A 26943-nucleotide genomic window follows, 5' to 3' on the forward strand; every position below is an offset into this window, starting at 1 on the left:
AATAAAATAAGTTGTAAAATGTCTTTAAAAATATTGTTTACAAACAAATAGAATAATTGTTCTGTGAATAAAATTAAATATTTTATTAAAACGAGTTGTAATTTTTTATTAATAATTAATCTGCTTCAACGTTAAAAAACAGAAAGAGTCATTTAAATGTGATCTAAATACTTAATAACAATTTCAAATCACCCTCTATAAAATGACTCTTTCAGCCGCAGAGTTTTGTAAAGCAATTAAGCAATTTGTGGATATATCACGAAAATGCAACGATACTTGGCAAGTATTAGAACCTGATTCACACGACATGCACAAGTGCTTATTGAAGAAAGAAGAATTTATCAAAGATATTGATGGAAACTTTTGTAAGGCTGAATACACAATATTCTATAATATCAGCTACGGTGTTCCTTCATTTAGTTTTAATATATGGAAGAGTGATGGGACACTGTTAAGCCTGGAGGAGATAAGACATTTGTCGCCTACAGTGTAAGTTTCTTTAATCTCTATAGTCTAATATCTTCTGAAACACAATATTATGTTACAATATGAATCTGATACTCAGTACTCATCTGTTTCAGAATTAAAAAGGAAGACTTTTACAGTGTTGTCACTCAACAGGAGCATCCCTTATTTCACAGACCCTACTACATAGTACATCCGTGTAATACAGAATCTATTTTATCAGCTCTGAGTTCATCTCAAAATATCATTTTAACATTTCTCAGCTTAATTACTCCTATTGTAAAACTAGATGTGGATGAATATGGAAAATACATTTTTTAAAAACTGGTACCTATTTAATTTATCAACATGATAACTTAGTTCCTTTCTATGAAGGTTGAATCAGGGCTCGGAACCGGTATTTTTTTAACCAGGTTAAAACGCTCTTTAACCAGGTTTTTGAATAAGTGTTTGTTCAGAGCAAAATAGAGATGCGAGCGGTATTGCTTCTGAAATTAACCTGGTTAATTTCTCGCGGAAAGTAACTAGTGCAGTGATATCTTCTATCCCTTTCTAGTGCACCATCTAATAGCCAATAGGCCATAACTTGTTTATGTGTGGACAATGGGTGATGGTCATGGCGTGTGTGAGTGGACGGGGCGAACATAACCGCGAACGGTTCTAAACGGTATTTTGAGCAGTAAGCAATTTAATTTTGCTCTTTGAACAAAACCAGATATAATTTCGGTCCGTTCAGAGTGGAATCGAAATGAAAACGCTCTTTTGGAAATGTATGGCGTTTCTAACGAACAGGATCGCGAAGATTAACCAGGTTTCCGAGCCCTTGGCTGAATTCATTAAATTGAAGCTATGGTGTTTAACCAACAGATGCAGAGACGGAAGTCTGAATCATATACTGTATATAGATGAAACTATTGCAATGGCTTCTACTTGGAGCCTTTTTTTTTTTTTTTGGTGCGCAGGGGAAACCCATCATGGGCGCCTCGGGTTGGGGATGTGCCTCAGTTAAGCTGAAGCACCCCGGGGGTATGTGGGACTCTTACCCACTAAAACCACCTGCGGTGTGCCTTTAGCCATATACGGAGGGATGTCCTGGATCTGTCTAACACAGGACTCTTCCACTTGGAGCCTACCTCAATCAAATTTAACATCAGCATTCAACGTATTGTTCATATTAGGTATAATATCTGACTTTTTCTTAGTCATATAAGGTGTGGTATTGTCAAACAATTTTGGAGGACTCCAGCTGTAATGATAAAAGAAACCAGTGAACATATTTTTCTTACTCGTCAGTCATCATACATACCCTACGAAATTTTTGTATGTTGCAATGTTGTGTCGGAAAACGTATTAAAGTAATTATTATATCACATTATGCAGATGAGGAAAAACCTAGACTTCAAATTCATAATGATCAAAATAACTTATTATGAGTACTTAAATAAAAAAATAAAATAAAATTATGTATGTGAGATATGCCTGCAGGCATCTTCGAAGTGGCAACGCGTTGCTACCGTAAACTTACAATCTAGTTACGTTAGTAACATAGAATATCAGTCATAACAGGTAAAAGATTTAAAGCTGTTCTTAAATCAAAAGAATCCATGGTTAATGACGAGTCCGAGTTGCTTTTACACAATAACAAAATATCCTCATATAATTCTAAGAATTTAGTACAATAATTATTTATTAATAAAATGTCCTCATTAGAAAAACATTTTTTCTGACACTTTTCCTCAAAATCAATTGACCAATTATTATAGCGCTCATAAATAATATTACTCTCGCTTAGCTTTATTTTTAATATCTGTCCGTGTCCAATTTTAATTAAATAAATTCTTATATCCTTTAACTCATTATATACTTAATCCTACAATAATATCCATTTGGCACTTACCATCATAGTTTAATATACACCACTATTTAATAATCTAAAAAAAAAGAAAATAATATAACACTTGAATTATTAAAATAGAAAATATCTAAAGTCCAATAAAATATTAAGAGTCCAAAGTTCATTCGTCTGCTGAGTCCATATTTGGTTTGTCACTTAATACTTCGTTCTGAGTACGCGTCAATATTTTATTTAATAATTATTATTATACTTAACGATTATTATTTAATGATTTTGAATTATTTAGATTATATATTTATTAGCACTTTTTTAAATTTATTATTATATTATTTTAATTTCTTGAACTGTCTTTTCTTTTCTTTTTTTTTTACAATTTTTAATTTTATTATTACTTTTTTATTTCACTTTATTAGCACATAATTATTTTATTATGAGTATTTAATTATTATTTTTCTTCTACACTGTTTCTGAAGGTCCGTGACGCCGGAAAAAAACATCTTGCTGCCGTGCGAGTAATCTCCTTCTCAATCCATTTTCTGTGGCATCTTCTGTACTGCTTATAGGCCGTAACCACAAGGCTCGCCAAAATAAACAGGATCACGACTGTTAGCAGAATATTTGTTGTTGAAATATGCCAACGAATTTGTTCGACCTGCGCATCGTTTCGTCCCCCTGCAGCATTCTGGACGATGACCGTTTCTTCCTTAGATTGTTGCTTTCCCATCTCGGAACGTTGGCACAGGCAAGTTCGAAGGATGACTCCGGCTAATTAATTCCATTGTTCCTATCTATCAGCAGCTATGAGGTACACGCGACGGATATGGAAACGGCTTCAAATTCGCGGCGCGACGGCTCACATGCAGGCGCCTGGCAGGGTCGCCATGTAAGGTGGTGGTTCGGAGAAATTAAACCACTCGATGCTTAATTAAGACTGATTTTATTTAATATTAACTTACGATTAAATAGTCCAGCATAGTGCTGTGACATATTAGTGTTGTGCCACATTACATACATTATTTTACCTCTACAAAAAGTTCTCTCTCTCCGCAAGACTGTGCTGCTCGTCTTCAAAATGCTTTTGGGAAGAAAGTACCTTGTTTGAGCACCGTGAGGAGATGGTATACTGAATTTGAGAGAGGTCGAGTTTCTTTACATGACGAATTTCGTGAAGGGCGGTCTTCAACTGCCGTCAACGAAATTAATGTGGCTACTGTTAAGCGGCTAATTGAAGAAAACCCGTAGATTACCTATGAGACAATTTGAGGACTATTGGGGATTGGTATGAGCCAAATTAAAAAAAAAATTACACGAAGAATTGTGAGTTCGGAGACTTTGTTGTCGTTGGACCCCTCATGAACTGACAGCGGAGGAGAAGCGGGCTCGCGTGGAATGGTGCTCACAGATGCTACTGAAGCACGCCCACGGACATTCTAATGCTGTTTATGACATTGTCACAGGAGACGAAATGTGGATTTGTTGTTTTGAACCCGAAAAAGAACAGAAATCTTGTGAGTGGGTGTTTGAAAATGAGAACAAGCCAACAAAAGTGAGGCAGGCGAGAAACGTTGGTAAGAAAATGATCGCGTTTTTTTTTCTGACCTACGGATCCCATCTGTACGATTCCACTTGGAGATCAAAAGAGTGTTAATGCTGAGTGGTTTTCTACTTTCTAAAAGATTCGCGAAAGACGACCAAAAAGCCGCATTCTCCTACATCACGACAACGCCAATTCAACAAAACAAAGTCATTTTTAGGTTCCGAAAAATCACAACTCGTCACCCATCCTGCACACAGCCCCAACCTAGCACCCTGTAATTTCTGTTTTTTCCCCAAAATTAAAGATTTAATGAGAGGTTTCACTTTTACCAACTCCGAAGAGGCAGTGATAGCGTTCAATCAGCACGTAGAAAACATGCCTTCAGATCTGTGCTCCTTCTGTTTTAAAAAATGGTTCGATCGCATAAAAAAATGTTTAGAATGTAAAGGAGAGTATTTTGAAAAGCAATAAACATAATATTTTGGTTATAACACGTCGTTTTTTTAAGTTACGCAAAGCTTTCAGTGTGACCTACGTATTAGGGTTGTTGAGGAAGTGATTATGAGGAAGAGGAGGAGGAAGAGGAATTTTCACGCGTAAATTTAGAGGATGCGGATGAGGAAGAGGATATTTTTTGAGGAAGAGGATGCGGAAGAGGAAGCGGAAGAGGAAGCGGATGAGGAAGAGGATGATAGGAAATTATAAATACTAGCGGACCCAACCCAAAAGTCTTTGTTCTGTCTGTACATAACTAGGTACAATGTACATTACACAAAAATTAATTCGAAGGGCATTTTCCAGTGGACCAAACTATGAATCTAACCCATTCTCAAAACACACGCAATAAAGAATCATCAAAATCGGTCCAGCAATTAAGGAGGAGTTCAGTAACTAGTCTAAGAAAATTACTTTCAAAATCGACGATCAGACCGAATAATTCGTGTAGTTTTGAAAGTTGGTACAGTTGTTCCTAAAGGTGTCCAGATGAATATACTAAAAGTCCCCGAGGGTGGGACAAGAGCCGGCGGTGGGGGAGGGGGGGAAAGGTCTCTTTTTCAAGGTTTTTGCACCCTTAAAATTGCAAAAAAATGAATGCCCCGTACCCCGCCAATCGACCGACCATAAAATTAATTTGAAAGATGTTTACGATAACATAAAAACGTAGTGGTATAGACTCATTCTCCCTGAAGATATTAAAAAAGAATAAATTTAGATAGGATTAAATTTGAAGGAGAAATCACGGGAATACGTTACCTCGATTAACAGTAAATCGGCGTAACGTAGTCCCCTGATTCCTCCTTCAAAATAGAGTCTATCTAATTTTATTTATTTTTTATTATTTTCAGGAAGAGCCTTCCCCCCCTCCCCCACCGCCGGCTCTTGTCCCACCCTCGGGGACTTTTAGTATATTCACCTGGACACCTTTAGGAACAACTGTACCAACTTTCAAAACTACACGAATTATTCTGTCTGAATTCCTTAATTTTCCCAGACTAAACATACACAACGCACACAATAAAAAAGATGAGTGAATGATACAATTATCTGGCTCTGGCGTGTGCGTTGCCATGATTGGATACGCGATGCGCATGCGCAGTGAAATTCCTCATAAATTCCTCTTAAATTTTGAGGAAGCGATAGCGGAAGAGGATTTTTTTATTTTTATTTATGAGGATGCGGTAACGGTTGAGGAACCCAAAATATTGCGGAACTTCCTCATTATGAGGAAGCGGAAGAGGAATCCTCAGCAACCCTACTACGTATAGGGAACATGGCATAATTTACGATGTCGTAATATTATGCCATGTTCCCTATTAGTGATACCGTCTTAGAAGCTTGCTATGCCTCGTATGCAGTTCGTCGCGTATAGAGCTCCATAGAGATCTTGGCCCATAGTATAAATACCTACATACAATTATACTAAAAACTAACATTAACACTAAACACGTATTGTCTGCGACGTGGGGCGCGACGTGTTCGGAAGTCGTCCTCGGAACCTCCTGTAGACGACTCCAATCGGCCAGAACTCCTTCTCGAAGGTCGGTAGATGGTGCGTCGGGACTGGGACGGAACACCACAAAGGAGCTAAAATTCACTTCGTGGCGGGACTCCAAGCGCTCGACCCTCAAGACGAAGTGGGTCTTGCTCCTGATGTAGTCCAAGGACCACGACCTGCTCGACCGTCATGGACCAGTGCAGCCTGGACACGTACAGCGGCGTCGCGGGAGTCTCACGCCGCAACAGCTGCTCGGGTCCTTCGGGTGCGGTGCCGCGATTGTTGCGGACGACGGGTTTCTTCTTCTTCCTCTCCACTCATAAGAGTGGAGAAGCCCGTCATCATCGCACTTTCGGACCTTTAAAATAGTGCTACGAGTTACGACGTAGCAGCTTAGACTGGGTTGCACCAGCTAACTTTAGCTTTAACTGTAACTTTAACTACAGTGGAAAATGTCAAATCTTTGGTTAAAGTTAAATATGGCGTCCTTACCTCCGCTCATACGTGAATTTCTCCGGTTAAAGTTAAAGCTAAAGGACGCCAAATTTAACTATAAAAATAACTTTAGTTAAACTTTAACTTTAACCACGCCTCTGGTGCAACCCAGTCTAAGTGTGTGTGTTGCTACGACTCTATATTATTATGTCTCATAAAAAATATGAATTGGGCACTGACTACTGTACCATAGAGCTACAATGCAAATTTCAATGTAGCAAATATAATATACTACGTTTAAAATAGCGCTACGACGGACAGAATGATAATATTGTGTCATATAACGTAAAACTACTAGACGTCGCATTGTACTACGTTTTCGTAGAGTGCTACAACATTATATCGTGGGCATCCACGAAAATTATAACGATTACAACTACGGTACTACGTTCTCACGATATGACGATATCGTGTCGTACCGTGTTCAATGTATCCAAAATTGTATCGTGTTCAAATGGGCGCGGCGGTGACGCTGAATCAATTCATGAAAATGTTTTATCAAGTGATATATCTTAGTTATCTTTCTTGGCCTTTTGAGATCACGGGAAACCCTAGAGGCTAGATTAAAAACTTCCGACAGTCAAGTGTTTTAACCTTGTAGTACCTATGAGTACCATTTTGTTAACTAAGTATCTTTATAGAAATTTTATAGTATCGACTGAGATCAAAAGGAACAGCCTCATTGTCAAATTGTATGTAGTTTAAACAAGACGCTTGATGATTTGAGAAACTCCAAAGTGCGGAAATACTATTCTACCATGTAACATCGCTACTTCATACCTACGTACATAAGGTCTATATTCTTCATACTCCATGCATAATATGAATGTTACGATTAGGTACCGGGTACGTACCTCCAGACTGGGGCTGCCATCCGTTCCGCCGGCGCGGCGTAACGACGCCTCCAAACTTCTGTCTAATCCGGGGCTCCGGGTAAGGATGGAAACCTGCCCGGCTTAGCTAGTCCCGGCGCCGAGTGGAACGCTTCAGTTTGCCTAAGCATTCTCTTATTTTGGAGGAAGTCCGGTCCCTTTTGAGGTAGACCGGCCGGTCGTGGAGGGAGTCCTGTGTTAGATAAATGTATCTGTCCTGGAGGAAATCCCTCCGTATACGCCTGAAGGCAAACTGCAGTTGGTTTTAGTGGGTAAGAGTCTCACATACCCCCAGGGTGCTTAAGCTAACTGAGGCACACCGCACATCCCCAACCCGGGGCACCCATTGATGGGTTTCCCATTGGAGAGGTGGGGGGGGGGGGGGGGGGGCACTGGATAATGTTGACGTCCCTACTAAGTATACTATCGAGTACTTTTTAATCTATAAAAATTAAAAATTAAGAAAACGAATTTGCAAGACATATTTTTTTTATTTAACTAAAAAATATTTTTTTTTATTCTTTATAAACACCTAGCTTATGAAAAATCTGATTTGCCCCCCCCTGGCACCAGAACCTGGGTAATTTGCCCTCCCCTGGCCCAGAACCTGGGTACGCCCATGGGGTTTCCCCTGCGCATCAAAAAAGAAAAGGCTGCCATCCGTGCGGATTTCTTCGGATTTGTCCTAGTTTGAAGGGCGTCCGGGGACCGTCCGACCGGGTTTTGTCGAGATCCGAAATCCGGACACTTTTGTCGAGAGAAATCCAACTTTTTAGTCATGCAGCAACAAACCAAAGATAAAAACTTGCTAAGCATACACACGGTTTCGTCTTTGATCAAAAAGTATGATTTCAAGGACTAAAGTTAATCAGATTTTAACAAATTCTTGTTGGTAAAGAAAGATGTTTTAGCAAAAATTAACAAAACGTAATTTTAAGAGGTGTCCGGGGAAATAACCACATTTCGGCTAAATGTCCGGGATTTTTGTCGTGCTTACCGGTGACGGCAATTTAGGTGATGGCAGCCCTACTCCAGAAACATGAATGTAATATACTATAGGCAGTTACTTGAATGTTACAGTTACGTATAAAAGGCGGATGTATGCTACAGTTACTTACTCCAGGCAGATGAATGTTACAGTTACGTACTCCAGACTCCAGGCATATTAATGTTACAATTACGAAATCCAAGCAGTATGAATGTTACAGTTACATACTCGAGAGTCGAGGCAGATTAAGAGGATTCCACACCGCCCTTTTTTCCATACAAACGTTGTCCCCTGTTTCCTCCCTGGATAATGCTAGTAGAGTTATAATTTTTTTCCTGAATATCTACGGCCACTAATACAATGTCCCTATGTTTTCTTTTTTTTCATAATTTAATTATTAAATAAGATATGAACGTTCAAAAACCCAAAAAAATGGCCAGATTTTCCACTGCGTTCAAACGTCCAGAAAACAGATTTGGCTATATTATACAAAAAAAGCAAAACATAGGAACACAGCTGAAGCCTTTTTTTGATCTTTAATGAAAAAAGTACTTAAATCGGTTAAGTTTTGGAGAAGGAATCAGGGGACAACGAATCGTTGATTTTCTGGATTTTCTGCAGTTGTCTCTATCGCGTTCTGCGGTATAGGCTTGAGGTAAGGGAGACAGCTATAGATATTACACGTACTTTTTTTTCATTTCTCTAGCCCCTGGTGTATCCTCTTAATGTTATAGTTACGTACTATCTGAGAAGTTGATTCCTATGCAAATCGGGGACCTAAGTAGTTTGGTCGCGTTACGTCAAACCCAGCTGACAGGTCACAATTAACATTGAATTGACATAAGTATTCGACCAAATAACGTTGGTCTGTCAATTGCATAGGAATCAACTTCCTCGATGGTACAAAGGGCAGATGAATGTTACAGTTACAGTTATGTACCTAAGTACATGAATGATACAGTTACGTACTCCAGGCACATGAATGTTATTGTTTTGTATACCAGTCACATTTATTTTACAGTTACGTACCTTCAGGCACATGAATGTAATGTACATAATTTAGGCAGTTAGTTGAATCTTCAAGCACATGCAATATGCATGTTACAGTTAAGTACTAAAGGCAGATGAGATGATGAGATGATAAAAACTCTACCCCAGTTAGATAACTCGCGAAATAGTCGAAAGTAGTTTTATTGCCTGCCAAACGTGTTAGTTTATCTAAGCATGTAAATGCTCAAATAAAAGGTCTAGGTTCTCTGATTGGTTATCAGTTTTTTATTGATATCATATTGGCAAGATAAGATAGTTCAGTACACCTGTGTTGAATTTGTGGACTATACGTGTTTGATGTGATAGACAATGCATATGCAACGGTTTTGTGATTGCCTTCGGTCATGTTTTCTTCTTTTATGTTGTTGGTGGCGAGTAAGTAACAAAGAACATACGGTACATTATAGGGTAGAGAGTTAGAGACTACACTTAAGGTAGCCTTACAAAATCGACTAAGTAAGCTATTTTGACGTCTGCTTAATGGTTCATTGTAAACTTGTTGTGACTCGTGAGTGATAGTTTGAAAGTATTGAACATTGGTTCTTTGTTTTTGTTACTACGCTTTACGATGTGTTGTCCAAGATAAAGATGGATAACTTTATTTTCAAAATTATTATTTTTAACAAAAAATTAAAACCGACTTCCAAGGTAAAAACAATAATAATATGAACGAAAAGTATTAAATAACTCTTTCACTTTCGTAATTATTATACAAAATCAAGATTATACCCTATACAACAACAATTTTGAAAATCTGTCCACAAACAGCGAAATAATCATCAAAAACATCTGCTTCGATGCAAAATATCACGAAAAGCATCAATAATTGGGTCATAATGTGATGACCCATGGCATAATTATGATTTTGATGATGATGATCAAATAAATTGATGTGTTGGCTTATGCTTTCAGTTGTTTAAACAACGCCAAAATCCGCGAACCTGTAATCTATAAGGATTCAAAAGTTCTGTTGGGTACCTTCGGATCCAGGGTATAACCTGGTGCGAAATCTTACTTTTTGGTAGCATTTACCTCGAATGTTTTAGAAAAAATTAAAATCACTATATGTTTCCATACAAATTTCAAGGAGTCCCCTCGATTCCTCCAGGATCCCATCATCAGATCAATATGAGTAGATATTATTCTACCGTGCCTTTCCATATTATCACCTTATGCTATTTTATCAATAGCCAGAAGTAATAGGTGTCAAATAGACGTATAGGTACTAGGTAGAAAAAATGTTGATACTAGATTGTTTAATGATTCGCAACGAGAAACAAGTAAACAAATCGACCAAGAATTCCGTACTGTTATCTAGACCAAAAGTTGAGTTTTTTGTATGGGAATTGGGAATATAATTTTATCATCATTTAAAGTACAAAGATTTTGTGAAAACGTGAATTGCCTACCTGTTGACATTATTGATATGGAGCAAAAAAGGCAAAAAAAATAAAAATAACTACATTCGTTGTTTGGAAGCCCCCTTAAATATTAATTTTATTTTGTTGTTGTTATAGCGGCAGCAGAAATACGCAATCTGTGAAAATTTCAGAAGTCTGGCTATAGCGGTTCTTGAGATACAGGCTGGAGACAGACAATAAAGTCTTAGGCCCGTATTTTTGGTCAGTACTTAAGCGCCTCGGCCACAAGACACGTTTCAGGCTCTGTGATTGGTTGGCTGTCAAAATTTGGACCAATCACAGAGGCGAACCGCGCCTTGAGGCCGAGGCGCTTCTTAAGTACTGACCAAAAATACGGGCCTCAGTAATTGTAACGTTTTTACCTTTTGGGTACGGAACCATAATAATCGCTTTCGTACCAAGAAATAGCTCTGCATAGTAAGATTTCAAGTCGATTTCACTGCTACAAGCATGCGAGATCGCGTATCTTATATATCAAATTGAGAGCCTGGTAAAACTGTGTATGCGATTCAAAAGCGTACCACGCTCTATATCTGTACAAAAATGTACTTTTGACCATGTGACGCCATTGATAGTTGATACGATATCAAGTATGTGAATGCAGTGAGTCCAAACAGATGTTTCTTCGGCCTCATTTAACAATCGACACTGAATGTAAATGTCAAGACAATGTGGCGGAACATCAAATATTAAAAGAGGGGCCACGTGCTCTAGATTCTAGAACACTCTACAGTCGGTAAATCATATTTTAATTTATAATGCTGGGGTTAAGGCGAAGCTGCTATGTTGAAAACTTATGATTCATAATAATAGTAAGGAAGCTTCATTCAAGCTTTTTCAAATTTAAATAAAATCGTAACCAGACAAAATGTAGAATTTACTCATTTATATACTTACTATTTCGGCAATCATCAGTCATTAAAACTATTTTGATATTTAATTTAGGCTCGAATTTGTTGCTGAAGTCAATTGATCACCGAAATTTAATTTCTAATAATGTTACGAAATACGAATACTAGCTGATGTTAATGTTTAGCCTTCTAAAACATCGCTTTCAGATAAGTCCGTTGCCTACGGTCTACCTAGTAAGGTACCTTGACAAAAACTAATAAGGACAATAGAAATTGTATGGTCCTCTCTCCCTTAAGTAAAATTGAAAATTTTAAAGAGTTATAATCTACGGGGCGAAAACGAAGTTATTTTAACAGCCATAAACCTAGATATACTATATTTAAACATGTTCGCCTGACCTACAGAGTAAGAACTTAGTTGTACCACAGAATACATATTAGTTTAACAAGTTGTACGGTGTACCTACAATTTACATAAACGTCTGAGTAATATTATCCTTGCAAAGTGTCCTAGGGCAAATAGTATAAAGCCTTGTTGCCTACCAGTGACGCAACGTACCGCCTACAGACCGGAATTGATTTACGTCGTTGTTTCCACGAAATTGACCTCTCTGTAGTCAGCATAACCACCTCTGAGAGGTAAAAAACCCTGGACGCATATTATCTGGGTGTTGCTGGTTGCCCGTTCGCACAGCTTGTAATTGCGAATGAGAATGACACGTGCCGAGGATCTCACGCCGTGGCATTGGCCAAGACAACGACTTGGCTTCAGTGAGTGCAATGAGGATGACGCATCAACCACATGAGGGTAATTCTTTGCTTAAAATATATACCATATAAGGTGCGATAAAATTTATGAGTGTTTTGGGGACAATCAAATTAAAGCTACGGCCTAAATACCGTACTGCTTAAGTATTTTTTTTATGATTTATCTATGGACGCTTCACACCACGTCAGTCTGGACCCGTGCTAAGTACCTGAAGGACTTGTGTTACGGGTACCAGACAACGGAAATATATTTAATACTTTATACCATACATAATATATTATAGATTTTTATTATGTGATAAGTACGGTACACATATTTAATACACATTAATTACACATTCATGACCCAGGAACATTGTAAACTTTTTGTTCTGTCGGCGGGATCCAACCCGCGACCTTAAGCGTTGCCAACACTCCCAACCACTGAACCACCGGCCACGGAGGTCGCCAAGTATAGACGTTTGGTCAGAAAAATAACTATCGTACTCGAGAAAAAAAGGTTTTAATTTATATAGACGAGGTTGCGCACAGAGTCATGGGAAAAAATTATTACTTTAAGGGCCTGTTCACCACTTTCTGATAAAGTGCCTAATAGGATATTCACAACTTTTTTGACAGATTCTTCATACTTCTGATTCGATATGTCAAGTCAATTGGTGGATAGCCTTATCAGGAAGTGGTGAAACAGGCCCTTAGTATGACATTTTCCAAATATATCTGTAAACTTTGATTTACCACACTGTACCTGTAAAATATTAAGTAGGTACACTTCTTCATATTATATATTTTCATACTATACATCTTCAAACTATTCCGAATCTATCTAATCGAATATAGCGTTATTTCATATCTGAAATCACGTAAATATGAGTGTGCGCAATAACAGTTATCACTGAAAGTAGCGAAACAGTGTCTCGTCCGAATTTTCAGCTGTCGCACTCGATAAAAACTTTAATTAATGAAGTGTCTTTAATTTAGGAAGAGAGTTGAGTTTATCTACTGTATGAAATCTGTACTGTATTATAATATGCTACGATATTTTTCTGTGCTAACTCTACCGTGTGCATCGTCGCAAAAAAAAAAAAAATAGCGGTGAAGATACAAATATGTTAGAGCCATTAGTCATTTAACATCTTTGTAAAGTTACTCGTATTATTATTCGCACATAATATTTGAAACTTGGGATATAACCAAAAAATTCCAAAAATATTTTAAGGTCAAAAATGTTTGTGCAACAAAACTGAAACTTCATGTTTGTGCTAATTAACGTGTCTACGAAAGTTTCTAAAAGTAAGAAATCTTTCGAGAATAGAGATAGCAGGTAAATCGTACATTATGCTCATCGCTATTTATATCCATGGTGGACGAATACAAGGAACATTTTTTACACCTTAACCTAATTGTCACTGGTTTATATTACACCTTGTATTGCTAAAATATTATTATTGCTATCAGTTAATTTTTATAATTTATAAAGCAAAAATTTAAACCCTAAGTACCTTCGACTATGGGTATGGGCAAATTCATGAAGTTGGGTCAAAGTAACTCTTTCACTGCTGCTACTTTCACAGTAAACTTTATATAAAGGACGCACACATGTACTAAAGTATTATTAAGTAGTAGTAAGTTATCTTCATACAAAGGCACCGCGCGCGGATTGTGCGTGTGCGCCATAGTATCGCGTCGCCACGTACGGCACACAACAAAATCTCGAGCTTTAGAGGCTGGTACGGCCGAGATTTTGTTGTGTGCCGTACGTGGCGACCGCGACGCTTTGATACTATGGCGCACACATAAAAGGCGCGCGCGGTGCCTTTGTATGAATATAACTTACTTCCCCTCCTTTTACTATGGTATTATTCCTTAAGAACACATTTTTACATCCTGTATTGCTAGAATATTATGTTGCTTTGATATATAAAAAACCCCACTTACTACAAGTCTACGCTTGCCTACTAATTTGTCCGCTCTTTTATTTGACTTGAATGGCATTAGGTAAACAAATACCCGCAATCGATTTGTTTACCGGCATTGACCGATTGCAATTTAAAACGAATCAGACTTTATTCTGTAACTTGTGTAATTATTGTGGTTCGTCCTCTCGAAAACAAGTCAATATTGTGTAAAGTGTAAAATATTGTCTAATTCTTCATTAACATTTAATCATACTGAAGTTTTAAGTCGATGTTTAGGAGTTTGATCAAATCTTTCTGTGTGAGTACTTAACATAAAGTTGAAACTATTTATCTCTGATTGTTCATTGTAGTCAAAGAAATATAACGTTTCTTCGACCACAACGTGTCTTATATTTTTTTGTAAGTACTTACCATAAAATATCTAGAGATACAGTCTGTCAAGAAAGTGAAGAAATTAAAAAGTGGCAACATCGTAGTGTCATCCCTTTCAAATCAATCTAAGAAAAAAGGGATGACACTACGATGTTGCCACTTTTTAATTTCTTCACTTTCTTGACAGACTGTATTCTAGGTCACTTTTCATGCTTTGAAATGCGAGAATCGGGCCATTGCAGTTATTCCTTCACGTACTCATGCGAATTTACAAATTCAGTCATCCAATGATGTTTTTCAAGCAAATAAATAATGATAACCGAAGGCCGTGACTGTGAAAGTAGTATCCTTAATTACATAAAATATATATTCACAAAGCAAGCGCATTTATTGCTCTAATTAGCAACATATAATTTGCATTAATAACTAAGTACCTGGATGACCGAGCTTTGCTCGGTATAGCAAACACTCATTGACTTCGTGTAACTTAATAACGCCATCTGCTGGTCGTTAAAACAATTAGTTGCTAACAAAATAGTATTATTATTCGCCAATAGATGTCAGGAAGAGTCATATTTTTCAGTTTATCGATTATCGATAAAACACGAATAAAAAGACATTTTCTAAAAATGATTCCTAGCTAGATCGATTTATCGCCCCCGAAACCCTCTATATACAAAATTTCATGAAAATCGTTGGAGCCGATTCCGAGATTCCAATTTTATATATATATATATATATATATACAAGAATTGCTCGTTTAAAGATATAAGATTAGCAATTTGCATCGAACTTTATAGTGGCCTAGAACTTATTGATTGTAAAAATTATTGCCAGCCTTGACGGCGACAGCTGTTTATCCCATAATTTTATTGAAGACATAACTTATGTATAAGAAAAAGTGCCTCATACAAACTTCACGCCCTAAAATTATTTCTAAACTGTAATTTATTTTGTCCAGTCTGAGACGGTTAACTCGCAGGAGGCTTTTGTGGATATTTGTGGACTGAAATTAAGTTTATATACATATGAATATACTCTTAATACTGACGTGTTACGTACTTATATCCAAGTTCCAACTGAAATGAATAACGCAGAGTTCCTGAAAACAAGGCGTGATTTTTATGGCAGCTAAAACTGTATGTGTAAATTCTGATTTACGCTTACCTTTGTGGATCCTAATTCCTAGGAAACTCATTAGGTATCACTTAAGGCGACGCATTGATAATTTGGCTGTAGCGATATCGATTTTTCTCAGCAATGACTAAAGCTAAGAAATTAAAATTCATTGTCAGTATTCATCATGTCTTTGTCTTTGAATTACCCATAGCATATTACTATTGGTCAACTTTTATAACACAGAATAATCGACCAAAAAGACCTCTGTAAAAAAGGGATTCCTATTTTGTCAATAGAGGAGAGTGATTTAAGCTACCAAAATTTGTACATAGATTGGTTCAAGCATACACCTTAATTTGCCCATAGTAAATGTATTTATGGTTTTTAAATTACGCGACAAAAACCATTTTGTCGCTTACGCCCTTTCCATTTTTTTTGCTGTTCCATTGCTTGTTTTCTTTGACAGGCCGGGCCGGCTTCTCATAGAAAACAAGCAATCTAGAACATATCCAACACGGTTTTTTACTTTAACGCGGCGTCACCTGACCAGACCGCACTAGGCAGTGACGGTTTTAGCACTGCCAGCACCTTGGACGAGAATTCTTCGGCGCCCAGGGTGCTAGCAGTGCTAAAAAAAATGACAAATGTGCGATCACTTTTAGCAATTGCAGTAATTGCTTAAGTTCATAAGATACAATTTCTTTGATATTTCTTCGCTTTATGCTGTTAACTACAGAAATTCATAGTAGGGAGCTGCACGTCGTTTGCTAAAGTTTTTCGTCCGCTATCAACTTTTACCTAAAAATGTTAGCTTTCGCATGGTAGCCACAATACCATATTTCTATAAGTACTTTTACGTGATAAACAAAAATATAATCAATAAACGTAACTAGTAAACAGGTAAAGATTCATCAACGTTTATCTGATTTCCTCGTCCCTTATCGAGCTGCGTCGCACGGATTCGATTATTGATAATGATAATATTATTATAATCGATACAATAAGTATTTAACACGTCAATGAACTCGGGAGATTAATGACGGGTATGAGAAAGATATAACGAAGGTATAATACCGGATAAATTTGCTTACAAGTTAAAAAATTAAAACTTGGTGTAAAAGATTTACTGTTTTTTAGCAATGGTTGAGAACACGCTGTGCTAACACATTGTCGTGTAAATTTTTCTCTTTATTCTTCGACTGGACGGAGCGCTTACGTTGGTAACCATTTCTGACTAAGGCCCTTCGCCCACTGCGACTTTTAGTAGCGATGCAGTCGCGCGTTTATGAAGCGCACGACTGCATCGCTACTTACGCGCGTTAGTCGGATTTTCAACGGCATAACAAAACACACAGCTAGTGACTGCATCGCGACTGTATCATCGCTCAAAAAAGTCTCAATGGGCGCGTGACCTTAGATTATAACAACAATAAGGAGGCGTCGCCAACCTTTTCCGTCAGATTCTCACAAACAATTTTTTTCAGTCCAACAAGGTGTCAGCGGCGACAGAGACGCGTCAGATCGAAGTGGGCGTGGTGACGGAGGGGGGGCGGCGGAAGCACAACAAGATCAAGACGTCCAAGTATACGCTGCTCATGTTCCTGCCGAAGAACCTCACGGAGCAGTTCCGCAGGGTCGTCAACTTCTACTTTCTGATTGTCACCGTCATCGCTATTATTATTGGTGAGTGAGTGTTACTGTGACGATTTCGTCTCCATAGTCATAACCGCGTGGGAGAAGAATATTGAAAACAACTGTATTAACGCACTAGAATCTAGATGTTCATTTTAGCCAGTAACTCTGTTTAGACCTTTGGGTGATGAAGCAAAAAAAAAACGAAAAGTAACAACAAGTTTGTGGCGGTGCCCACAATTAGCCTAACATTCCTGCATCGCACTATCGAAATTTTCTAAGTGCGTCGGTATATTATATACGACAGCTGAAATATGGGCTCCAGCCTGACCGAGCATAACACCTCGCTCGGTCGGAAGATCTTCCTTTATGGCCGCCACTTATATCCCACAAGTTTATTGGCACGTAAATCGAGACAATAATATATTGACAATATAATAACAAAATCTTAGAGAATTATCTGTGGCAGAGAATGTCCTATATGGCATTAAGCCCGCCATTGCCCATTATACCTACATTGTGCAAAAACTGTAAAATGACAATGAATAAACAATATCTTGTACTGTGCATCGAGAATTGACTGTGCCATATATACACGTCACGATGCCGAATATTTTTCATTAAGCTCAACTATTACAGACAGTCCAGTGTCACCCTTGACGAGCATAGCGCCGCTGAGCTTCATGGTGATGGTGACGGCGGTGAAGCAGGGCTATGAGGACTGGCTCCGACATAAAGCTGATAATAAGGTCAACAACAAAATCGGTGAGTTTAAAAGTTTTTTGGAACGAAGTTCCTTATGGCGCGTTCGGTGTTGCGAAAGGACGCTAGACGGAACTACACTTGACTTCGACACTTTTTATTAGTACCTGCCTATTAGGGACATAGAGCGTTGATAGCATTCCTGTGCGTCAACTGCATGGCGTTTTTTGAGAATAAACAGTGACATCCATCGGACGCTTAAATAAATTTTATTACAATTCCACAAAAGTGTCATTGTTAGTACTCGTATTCCTGGCGGAATTAAAATAGATAGCGTTATTCTTATAACTTCCATCCGGGTGTCCCTTGACACCTCTAAAGTTTTGATAATCAGTAAGCAAATAGCGGACAAAAGGTATAGGCCTGTCCACATCTCCACGTCACGACGTCGTCAACGTGGAACGGTGCGGTAACGTGGTACGGTACGTTGACGTGACGCGCACATTTACGTCAACGTGACGTAAAATGCATGTCACGATATAGCAGCATTGTTCGTCACCATGCCTTGTAAAACTGCTACATTCTTCACTACTGATCTAGATGTGGACCGCGCAAGTATTCTGCTTTTTTTTATGAAATAAGGGGGCAAACGAGCAAACGAGTCACCTGATGTAAAGCAATTTCCGTCGCCCATGGACACTCGCAGCATCAGAAGAGCTGCAGGTGCGTTGCCGGCCTTTTAAGAGGGAATAAGGTAATAGGGGAGGGTAGGGAAGGGAATAGGATAAGGGATCGGGCCTCCGGTAAACTCACTCGGCAAAACACAGCGCTGTGGTATTTCTCCGGTCGAGCCGGCCCATTCGTGCCGAAGCATGGCTCTCCCACGCTTTGCTATTGTTAAAAACCGGCCAAGTGCGTGTCGGGCCACGCGTAATATAGGGTTCCGTAGTACAGCTAGTATTTTAAAATGTTTGTATGAAGTATGAACCCTATATTACGCGAGGCCCGACACGCACTTGGCCGGTTTTTAAAGTCAGTTCTTTTAAATATTCATATTTTTAATCTATTATTTGCGAAGTATAGTTGCAAAGCGGATGTTTAATGTTTATAATCCAAACTTAAAAATAAATAAAAAATAATCTAATTGATAATCTATCTCTGTCTTCGATACAATAGCAATATTTTAAAGAATAAAGTATATTTTATGTTTTATCTCTATTCTCGAGTGGGTGTTAAAACAATAGGCATAATACAGTAAAACAAACTAAAAATAAATTAGTGACGTAATTTAACACTAAAATGCTGTGCTTAGTTGTGACTGGCTGTTTTCACTGGCTTCCATATTGTATGAGAACAATTAATTCGTAAGAACGGGCCAAGACCATGAAAGTGTCACAATAGTATGTACATTTGGATGGTTTGTTTTCAAAGGATAAAAATCGGCCAAGTGCGAGTCGGACTCGCACATGAAGGATGGCGTTCCGTCATGGAGCGAAAGTTGGTTAAAAATTGTGTTTTCTGTATGGGAGACCTCTCCCCCTTAAATATTAACTTTATATTTTATTATTTAAGTACAAACATAATTAAGTATTTTGTGATTATTTCAAGTGCCCTACCTGATGTCATTATTGATAACAAGCAAAAAAGGTAAAAAAAACACGTTTCTTGTAAGGGAGCCTTAAAATTTTATTTTATTTTGTTTTTATAGTAAGTGTTTGTTGCTATAGCGGCAACAGAAATACACAATCTGTAAAAATTTCAGAAGTCTAGCTGTAGTGCTTATTGTCAGACAGACAGACAGACGGACAGAAGTCTCAGTATCCTAAAAATTATAGGAAGAAATTAAAAGCAAAAACTAGAAAAAAAATCCTTTACTTGCTACGCCATCCGCTCTCGCTACGGCATCGCTACGCGGCGTAGCACGCTACGAGTTTGCCGTAGCAACGTAGCACTTCTACGAAACTTACATTTTTTAGATAATATTATTTAGTTTTTCTTTTTTTACTTTTCAAATCAGTTACTTGCTGTAAAGTAATGAATTTAAAATTTCAAAATTATATCATGTTTTTGTTAGTAAAAGAATTTCTGTCTCGTGCAAAATTCTACATGGAAATTGACAAAAAGTTAAGGACTAAAATTATGTCAAAAATTAGCAGGTCAGTGCGAATATCGACGTTAAGGTCATTAAAATAACGTTCAATATCAGCGCGCCTTGTACAGTGGCGGTTACGACGCTCGCCGCTTTCTTGATAGAGCGAAAATGTATGAAGAAATTTGAGAGCGTTTACTATTTTTCTTATAAATGGAAATGATACTTATTTTTATATAAAATATTTAGCTATTCGTATAGGGGACTAAATAAGCAACAATTTTTTTGTATATTTATTTTCCTTAGTTCAGTGTATTTAGCTATAATGGTACCTAATCAGACCCCATTTTTTTAATATTTTGCGATTATTGTGATTAAAACGTATTTTATGTGAAAATTTTGTATGCGGCTATAACATTTTTATGGTATAAACGTGGATATGAATATTATGTCATCTTTCATTTGAAACCAAAATATCCTCGCAGTGTGACTGCTAATTCTTTAAAATGGTACCTGAAAATCGCTGACATTTATGAAAAAATGTGATAGCGTCCTTAATATTGCAATGTAGAGATTTTAGGTCAAATTCTACATTATACCTTTCGCTTGCAGTAGGATTAACGATTTCCGTTCGACTCGAATTCGGAAACTTTACCGTGCGGTCATTGGTCAACGCGATGAAGTTTCCGGTTCCGAGCGGGCCCATCTTCTTTATAAATGGTAACTTAACTCCGTGATTACAGTGGAGATAGTCCACAAGGGGGTCATCAAGGAAGTACGTAACTCGACCGTGGCCCCGGGCACCCTGGTCCGTGTGAAGCGCGGCCAGGAGGTGCCGGCGGACCTTGTTATGCTGTGCGCCGCGGGGGAAGGAGGAAAGTGCTTCGTCACGACCGCCAACTTAGATGGGGAGACGAATCTGAAGACGCTGAGGGTGCCGCCCCCGTTGGTGGGGTATACTGCCGGTGAGTTGACGATTTATTAATTTGAGTGGATACGTGGGAGAGCCATGCTTCGGCACGAATGGGCCAGCTCGACCGGAGAAATACCACGTTCTCACAGAAAACCGGCGTGAAACAGCGCTTGCGCTGTGTTTCGCCGAGTGAGTGAGTTTACCGGAGGCCTAATCCCCTACCCTATTCCCTTCCCTACACTCCCCTATTCCCTTCCCTTCCCTTCCCATCCCTACCCTCCCCTATTACCCTATTCCCTCTTAAAAGGCCAGCAACGCACCTGTAGCTCTTCTGATGCTGCGAGTGTCCATGGGCGACGGAAGTTGCTTTCCATCAGGTGACTCGTTCGCTCGTTTACCCCCTTATTTCATTTAAAAAAATGAATTGAGCATAATAGAGGCTCTATTGGTTTTAATATGCCACATGACAATCATATATTTTAAAAATTAAGAAAACATGTACTATCACACAAGTTGATTCATAGGCAGATGGAGGGCCTACGTAATTTGGTTTCGTTTTATCAAACCCAGCTGGCAGATGATGACTTATAATAAGATGAAATGATCCGACCAAATGACGTAGGTCTGTCAACTGTCTATGAATTAATTCTTCGATGGTACGATTACAAGACAAATAAGTTTTCAGGCCTCCGGCACAAAAAACGAGTCCCAACTTTCAAGTGGATCTAGTTGCGAGAATAGACTGAAGTCTATGATATAAAATGTAAATAAAAATAGTATAATTTATGCAGTACCGTGTACAAGAAATTCACATCCTAACAGTTTCCTACACTAGGCGAGGACTAACCCTAAAATTTAACTCATATCTTGTTATAATGTTTATATGATAAAAAAACTAAAACCAGTAAAGTCGTGAGACGAGGCAAAAACTTCGCGCGAAAATCTAAATTTATTTGTCACATCACCGATATCAATCCGCTTTAAACTAGTCGATAAAATTATCATAATAATATATCATTCTTGCGACACAGACTGATAAGTGTGATTGTATATGCGTACAAATTTTGGTAAAAATCCCCTTTTTCGAACGTATTAAAAAACCTTACAACTTACAGCAATAAAGAAAAACGCATGCTAGATTGTGACTACCTAATTCTGTGCCCAATACTGTGATTCAAAGACAGACGTAAGGCTGTTTACACACACGCCGCTGCAATACTCATCCTTGTATTTCTATGGGCCCTTACACATGGCGCCGCAGCGGCAGCGGCAAGATATCGCCCGCGTCGCCGCGTAGTAATGGAGAGGCACGGCAGCGGCGGCGGGGCCGCTGCCGCTGCGGCGTGTGTGTAAAGACGCTAATTCCGTCGCATTATGTCAAACCCAGCCGATAGATCAAAACTATAGAATTAACTAACATTGGATTACTATACCATGGACCAAACTACGTGGGTCCCCCATCTGCCTAGCAATCAACTTCTGTGATAGTACATACTCAGTGATAATAATGTGTATGGCGATGAGAATCATAAAGGAAAGAAAGAAAAGGTTTATATCCAAATGATTTCTTTTAAATGAATTCACAATATCAATAATGATGATGATTTGATGGTTAACATGATGATGATTTTTTTAGATATTCTACCGCAAGGAATGCGTATTGAAGTCCCGAATCCGGTAGCGGACTTATACACGTTCTACGGACGTCTAGAAATTCCTAGAATGGACAGTCTGCCTCTCACTCCAGATAATATCATGCTGAGAGGTTCCCGGGTGAAGAACACGGAGTGGGCTATCGGCTGTGCTGTGTATACGGGTGAGTCTAAGTGTCTAAACACACTAGGCCGAAAAAACGCGGCTGAAGTTCGGCGTGATTACGCCTATAATGAATTTAAATTACCGACGACACACCATGCCGAAATTACGTCGTGTTATGGCTCCTCTTCAAGATGGGCCATCGTAGTTGGCCATCGCGATAGCCAACTACGATGGCTCATGCTGTAGAATGTGGGAGGACGTAGTGGCGCAGGATGGCTTATGGCGCCAGCGATGGTTGTGGGGTGGCAACAGTGTATCGCCTCTACAAGATGGGCCAGCGTAGTTGGCCATCACGATGGCCCAGCGTGGGGAGGACGTAGTGGTGTAGGATGGCTTATGGCGCCAGCGATGGTTGTGAGATGGCGGCGGTGTCGGTTTTTCGGCCGCACATCAAAGGAACCCAGCGACATTGATATACAAAAAACCCAAGATACACATTACATATAAGTGTTACATATAATTATGACCATGACTGTTAAAAATAATTATAGATTTAATAATAATAATAATAATAATGCTTTATTTCAGGCAATAAAATACAGCCCATATGAATTATTAGTAGATTAGTAACAATTTTTCCTTAACTTATGTTAGTAGGTTAGTAATTAATAATTTAAGTTTTAAGTTTAATTGTAATATTTGAAAAAAATAACAGTTTATCTAATAAATATTTGTTTCGTTCATATTTATATCATACGCAAAACATATACATATTTATTTATTTAACATAAACTCTTAGATGAAAGTTGTGAAACCTAAGTATCTTTGTATTGTGAATTGTGATTTGTGTTTAGAACACAATTTAATTAACTCTTACAACCTAATTACTTCATTGAATTAAAATATATATATATATATATGAAAAATACGTCTCACCACCATGCCTTGTCCTACCGGCGAAGTTCGGTCATAAAATTTTATTGCTTCTTGTGGACTCCTTTGTAAAAAAACTGTTGATAGTTTGATTACAAGTACCTTTTATAGTAAAGACGAGTATTTGGCGACAGTTTTGAGTCTTACTTTTGTTCGCAACTGTGTATCTTGGGTTTGTATATCAATGCCCAGCGAGCGGTCGAGGAAGGTGAGTGAGGACGTCGTATGTCAATTTACGAATTTCATTCAAAATGACGAGTACGTCGTCTCATAATAATCTTATAAATAAAATTCTCGTGTCACAGTATTTGTGCACGAACTCCTCCAAAACGGCTCAACGAAATTTTGTATGTGCCTACATTCGTTAGAATCCTGAGAATGGGTTTCTATCTCATTTTTATATTATTTCTATTGCCTATTTGAAATAATTTATGTGGTAAACCAACGTTTGCCGGGTCAGCTAGTGAAGTTACAAAATTGAAAATTGTACGTGCTGTATAAATATATTGACCATAGATTGTCCATAGATATTATTATACTAGCTGTTGCCCGCGACTCCGTCTGCGACAGTATAGTATGTATAATAACAAACATAGATATACACACACATTGTGCAGTGTGCACATTAATGAAATGATGGTATGTGCTGTACAGATATTGCCGCAGCGGCTAATGCTTCCACGTCCATCTTGAACGACGTTTAGATCACAAGTCACAACTGAACACGGCCATCATGTAGAGACGTTGCGACCATTGTATAGCTATAGCTAGGGAATGCAATACCGGGATGCCGGGATCCCGACATACCGGGATCCCGCATGTATTTTGCGGGACTAATCCCGGTCGAAAATTTAGCGGGATCCCGCGGGACTGGCGGGATTACAAAGAAGCGTGATTCATACGTGCTCTGCGCGCGGGGGTGCGTGGCCGTGAACTGGCTACAGGCAGCCCACTAAACAATTTACATTCAATTCACTTTAAATGACAATGATTGTATCAACCAGTGTGGAGGCTGAGCCAACTTTTTCAGCTGCTGGCTAGTGGCTACCTTGTGTCGAACGTCGTCTTGTGTCGTTGTGCCGTTTGGCAGACACAACTAATACCTTAACTTTTTTAACATAATTTTATAAGCTTGGGCTGTACCTATAAATGTAACGTAATCTTTTAGGACAACTTTCTCTATATTTCGAAAAAATAAATAATTTTAATAATAGATGAAAATAAATAGGCGTGTTTTTTAGTTTTTTAACTATTATTATAACATAAAATGTTTAGTTTTTTTTTATATCTAAGGTATGAAGTAGGTATTAATAAGCCCTTGTAAAAAAAAAGTGACCGAGTTTATTTGAGTTTCTAAGAATAAAACGGTTTCTATCAATTAGTATCAGCGTTGCCAGATTTTTTTTGTGCCAAGTCAGGACTTTGAAACTTTTTGAAAAAAAAAGCGGGATTCTTCAGTCTAAAGCGGGACAATGTAAGAAAAAGTATAAAATCAAAAGTTTTTTTTTTATTTTTATCTTTTTATTTGCGTTAGAATAACGTTTACGTGACAAAAGATACCTAAAATAGCCAAAGAAAATCCACAACTCTACCTCCCGTACTTTTATCTTCATTACGCACCTTTCTTTCTCAGCACGCTGCACGTACCTACGTTCGGGCTTTTCCCGAAAAGCGAGACTGTGCCTGTCCCGCACGGGACATTTAATTTTGATAAAAAAATGGGGACGTCCCGCCAAAATCGGGACGTCTGGCAACGCTGATTAGTATAGTCTTTATAACGATTTATTTTAAAAGTGTAAGTCCACCCTGCGGGATCCCGCAAATACCGGGATCCAGCGGGATTTTTTTATTTATTTATTAAACATTCTTACAACTATCATTACAGACTAATATCCAATTGTTGATTGATTGTGATGGTTCAATCCCACAAAAACCGGGATTGAAATTATCTTGCAGGATTGCATTCCCTACCTATAGCCACTGCATGCGCCATTTGATGGGCCAGCGCTGGGCCATCTTATAGAGGCGCCACACCGCCATTTGATGGGCCAGCGCTGGGCCATCTTGTAGAGGCGCCATTATATTGTAGCGTAGCGCATTGCTGACATAATCATGCCAAAATTCAGCCGCGTAGTTTCGGCCTCGTGTGCTTAGACACTTAATCTCTATCTTGAGGAGTGAAAGTAGAATTTGCAATGATAATTTTATGTTATGTAAGTTAAGGTAGTATGGCAGAGACTGGAAAAGTCCTAGTCGGAAAACAAAAGAAGCTCTGCACTATTTTCCAAAATGTTATTTATTGAAAATGTAAGAAGCATTATGGAATTCAGTTACGAGTTAGCACCCAATAGAGATGGAACACCATTCAATTTTAAATTATTCTTGAATTAGATATTATTTTCTTGTTCTTTGTGTATGTAAATTGTAAAGGAATAGGCAAATTTTGAACACACAATTACTCCAATAAAGCATAATAAAGGATTAAGCTATTTAAATGTATAGCATCAGTCTAAAATACAAATTTTTACAGGGGAGGAGACAAAACTGGCGTTAAATTCCAAATACTCTGGCAACAAGTTCTCCTCAAGCGAAGCGGCTGTCAACTGCTTTCTTGTCTTCTTCATTTATCTTCTGGTGATAGAGATGGCCTTCTCATTGGTAGCGAAGGTCATTATAGACAAGTGGAACTACCAGAGGCAAGCGTATCTTGGAACACCCGAGGAGCATCCCTTGAACGCGAGGAGCATATTGCAAGATCTGTTCTCTTTCCTGCTTCTCTACTACTATATTATACCGATGTCTTTATACGTCACTATAGAGCTATATAAGTTTATTGGTAAGTCATAATGGACACATGTGTTTGTGAGTAGTATGTATGAGCGGAAGTACGTGTGTAGAGCTATATAGCTTTTTACACAAAAACTATTTTTCTGATTTGATTCTGATGGATCATGGATGGTACCCACAATTGTTAGCGTCACAATCCTGTATTGCGCTATCAAAGTTTTCTAAGTTCTTAAGGCGAGCACTTACCTCAATTTAAAAACGGTAACCTTGCACACAACCGAAAGCCTGTACGCATCGCAATAAGACTCATTTTAGCTTAGCATAAAATTGTAGTTTCGAGGGGCGGATCTTCTCTATTTTATTTTTCATGTTTTTTAAATATCTTTGGAAATAAATATTAAGAAAGAAAAAATTGTTCGGTTCA

The 26943-nt window shown here is 38.2% G+C and overlaps 2 protein-coding genes across 2 annotated transcripts in view; both read left to right on the forward strand.

The window, feature by feature from the left end:
* The first annotated feature begins 138 nt into the window (after positions 1-138).
* LOC121739573 (ubiquitin-like-conjugating enzyme ATG10) lies at positions 139-792 on the forward strand. Its single transcript, XM_042132061.1, has 2 exons — positions 139-489; positions 582-792. The coding sequence occupies exons 1-2, from the start codon at positions 203-205 to the stop codon at positions 784-786; spliced, it is 492 nt and encodes a 163-aa protein (XP_041987995.1). The 5' UTR covers positions 139-202; the 3' UTR covers positions 787-792.
* Positions 793-9567: 8775 nt separating this feature from the next.
* LOC121739710 (phospholipid-transporting ATPase IF) overlaps positions 9568-26943 on the forward strand; it is a 40174-nt gene continuing 22798 nt past the window's right edge. Inside the window, exons 1-6 of the mRNA XM_042132247.1 lie at positions 9568-9633; positions 17190-17388; positions 17977-18102; positions 20872-21093; positions 22678-22857; positions 26263-26568. Of these exons, the coding sequence (XP_041988181.1) occupies positions 9568-9633; positions 17190-17388; positions 17977-18102; positions 20872-21093; positions 22678-22857; positions 26263-26568 (1099 nt within the window). The remainder of the gene's footprint in view (positions 9634-17189; positions 17389-17976; positions 18103-20871; positions 21094-22677; positions 22858-26262; positions 26569-26943) is intronic.

This window comes from Aricia agestis, chromosome 2 (genome assembly GCF_905147365.1).
Source record: "Aricia agestis chromosome 2, ilAriAges1.1, whole genome shotgun sequence".
NCBI classification, from domain to species: Eukaryota; Metazoa; Arthropoda; class Insecta; order Lepidoptera; family Lycaenidae; genus Aricia; species Aricia agestis.